Source organism: Rhodamnia argentea, chromosome 2 (assembly GCF_020921035.1).
Source record: "Rhodamnia argentea isolate NSW1041297 chromosome 2, ASM2092103v1, whole genome shotgun sequence".
Lineage (NCBI taxonomy): Eukaryota > Viridiplantae > Streptophyta > Magnoliopsida > Myrtales > Myrtaceae > Rhodamnia > Rhodamnia argentea.
The window spans coordinates 8,790,836-8,793,643 of NC_063151.1; the positions used below are offsets into that span (position 1 = coordinate 8,790,836).

At 50.4% G+C, this 2,808-nt stretch overlaps 1 protein-coding gene across 1 annotated transcript; it reads left to right on the forward strand.

Moving 5' to 3' along the window:
- The first annotated feature begins 255 nt into the window (after window positions 1–255).
- On the forward strand, window positions 256–2,330 carry LOC115738630 (thaumatin-like protein 1b). Its single transcript, XM_030671302.2, has 3 exons — window positions 256–433; window positions 524–1,229; window positions 2,007–2,330. The coding sequence occupies exons 1-3, from the start codon at window positions 370–372 to the stop codon at window positions 2,203–2,205; spliced, it is 969 nt and encodes a 322-aa protein (XP_030527162.1). The 5' UTR covers window positions 256–369; the 3' UTR covers window positions 2,206–2,330.
- Window positions 2,331–2,808: the final 478 nt, after the last annotated feature.

The window sequence follows — 2,808 nt, forward strand, 5'->3', positions numbered from 1 at the left end:
GACACCTTCATTAATCCGTAGGCTCTGTACAATTCCATTCCGCCTGAATTTTCTGCGATTTCACGTAAAAAAGGTAGTTGAAATTTGAAGAGACCATTACCATTTCCCGCTGCAAATCACATCATAATCAAAGCTTACGTACGTGCCACCACATTTTCATTCCTACTCCTTTGACTTCTTCTATAAAATGTCGATTGGCCGGCACATATCTCACTGTCGTTGCGACCCCCAGAATCTCCCACTACTCCTGAAGAAGAAGAAGAAGAGGAGGAGGAGGCGGAGGGGAACGCGGAGATTGCTCCATCCAACCACCACGAGTCTTACTTCTTCTTCTTCTTCCTCTTCTTCAATTATACAGGCGCGGCATTGATGGCGAGATTCTCGCCATTGATATCTCTGCCATGGCTGCTCGTTTCCGTAACGTTCTTGGCAGGTATTCCCATCAACATTCAACAGCACAGCCTGCCCTTTTGTGACTTCTCCGTTTTTGATTTGTTTCTTTTTCGCCTTTTGCTCTTTTCAGTTGATGCGACGACCTTCACGTTAGTGAACAAGTGCGAGTACACCATATGGCCGGGCGTCCTCGCCAACGCCGGCGAACCTCCCCTCTCCACCACCGGCTTCGCGCTCCAGAAGGGCGAGTCCCGTCCCCTCTCCGCCCCCGCCGGCTGGGGCGGCCGCTTCTGGGCCCGGACCCGCTGCGCCCAGGACCCCGCCACCGGCGAGCTCTCCTGCCTCACCGGCGACTGCGGCTCCGGCCAGCTCGAGTGCGGCGGTGGCGGCGCCGTCCCTCCCGCCACCCTCGCCGAGTTCAAGCTCGACGGAGACGGCGGCCTCGACTTCTTCGACGTGAGCCTCGTCGACGGCTACAACCTGCCCGTGCTGGTGGCGCCCAAGGGGGGCGGCGGCGGGGGGCGGGGGAACTGCACGAGCGTCCGGTGCGCGGTCGACCTCGAAGGTGCGTGCCCTTCGGAGCTGAGGGTGACGGCCAGGGGTGACGGGTCGGGGGTGGCCGCGTGCAAGAGCGCGTGCGACGCGTTCCGGCAGCCGCAGTACTGCTGCAGCGGCTCGTACAGCAGCCCTCAGGCGTGCAAGCCGACGTCGTACTCGGAGGTGTTCAAGAGCGCTTGCCCGCAAGCGTACAGCTACGCCTACGACGACGAGACGAGCACGTTCACGTGCGCCGGCGCGGATTACGTCATCACCTTCTGCCCGACTCCCAGCACCAGGTGACTTTACCCTTCAGTCCTCGTTACTCGATGTGTCGTCGTACAAAGCTTTAAAAAGTCATCGACAGAGCGAAAAAGTCGCAAGAATTCCAATCATGCATAATGCGTCATATTTGCTCCATAAAAACCTTCAAATTATTTTTATTATGACATATTTACTTTAAAAATATAGTGACGTACCTAAGTACCTACGTGACATATTTTTTTTTTCCATCAAGATTCCATTTAATGAAATTTTAGACTAAAATAACGTCATTTTTATTGTCTCATATCAAGACTATTTATTTTCTGATGTCTATATAAACAGATTTTTAACGATTTTTCTTTGAAAAACTCTAATCATACATGTATAAGTTTAAGAATTTTGATGCCACGAAAAAAAAATTTAAGGTAAATGTATCACAGTGAGCATAATTTAAGATTTTTGGTGACTTTTTTCCCTCAAAAGAAACATAGTATGAAAGGGAAGAGAGCTAGGCTACAGGGCACATTGGAGTTATCATGGATTTGAGAGGGCAGTTTCGGCAATTCGAGGGAAAGTATTTTCGTCCACTCGAGAGACGTGGGTAAAAAGGCAAGATGCGAAAGAGGTGCGTGCGGCTTGTCGTTATTGTCACGCTTTGTTAGTGTAGTGGGCACTGGGCAATTGAGGAAGGACCAAAAATATCTTGCGGTAGATATTGCATTGCTATTTGCTCTTTAGTGATGAGGAAATCGACAGCTCCCCAGCTGGTCATTTAACTAAATGTGGTTGTTGGTGGTTTTTTCCGGGGGCAGCCAAAAGGCAGCTTCCTCACAGGACCAGACTCCGGGGGCCGCCGCCACGGACACGCCTCTCATCAACGGCACCATGGTCTATGTCGGCGTGGCGGAGGCGAGCCGCGCGTCGCGCTCCGCCCGTACCCAGGTGCCCGCGGTCGGCCTGGTCGGCGTGGCGGTGTCCACATGGCGGTTGCGGCATCTCCTTTCGGCATGAGGCGGGCCCGCGTAGGATTGTCCCACCCCCCCCCCACCCCGTGACCCGGAGCTGGCCTTTTCCACTTTGGGCCCAAATGGGGCGGCGTGTCGGGATCTCGTCGGATTCGGGCCCACGATCCTTTTGTTCCCGTCGCGTGGGCCCAGATGACGTGGTCTAAAAATGGATGAGTCGGTGATGGAAAAGCCTACCTGTCGGTGTATGGCGTCATCAACTACATATTGAGGTTGAATTTGAATTGGGGAGAAAAAGGGAAGGGTGAAAATATGTCCTTTTTTTGAGAAAAAAAAAAATTTCTTCACGTAAGTTAGATTCTTCCTCTTTTTTTTTTTTTGCCTCCTAATTTTTGGTATAGATGAGGGAAATTACTAATTAACCCTCTCCTTTATTATTATCTTTTGGGATTGGATTCGTACTTCAATAATAAGCTCGGTTGGTGGGTTGTCAAATGTTCTTTGTAAGGTGTGATGTCCACATATGGTGAGGGCCAATACAGTATAAAATACATATTTACACATCAATATTCATAAATATAAAAATAAATATAAATGCTTTCTTTTTCTCTCTCTCTTTTTTGTTTTTTGGGTTGTGGGGGGGGTGTTT

Excerpts from the sequence above, each read along its gene's own strand:
- LOC115738630 (XM_030671302.2), top strand. The coding sequence starts at position 370 with ATGGCGAGATTCTCGCCATTGATATCTCTGCCATGGCTGCTCGTTTCC. Across the intron at positions 434-523 it reads TTCCGTAACGTTCTTGGCAG|TTGATGCGACGACCTTCACG; the intron begins GTATTCCCATCA and ends TGCTCTTTTCAG. Across the intron at positions 1,230-2,006 it reads TGCCCGACTCCCAGCACCAG|CCAAAAGGCAGCTTCCTCAC; the intron begins GTGACTTTACCC and ends TTCCGGGGGCAG.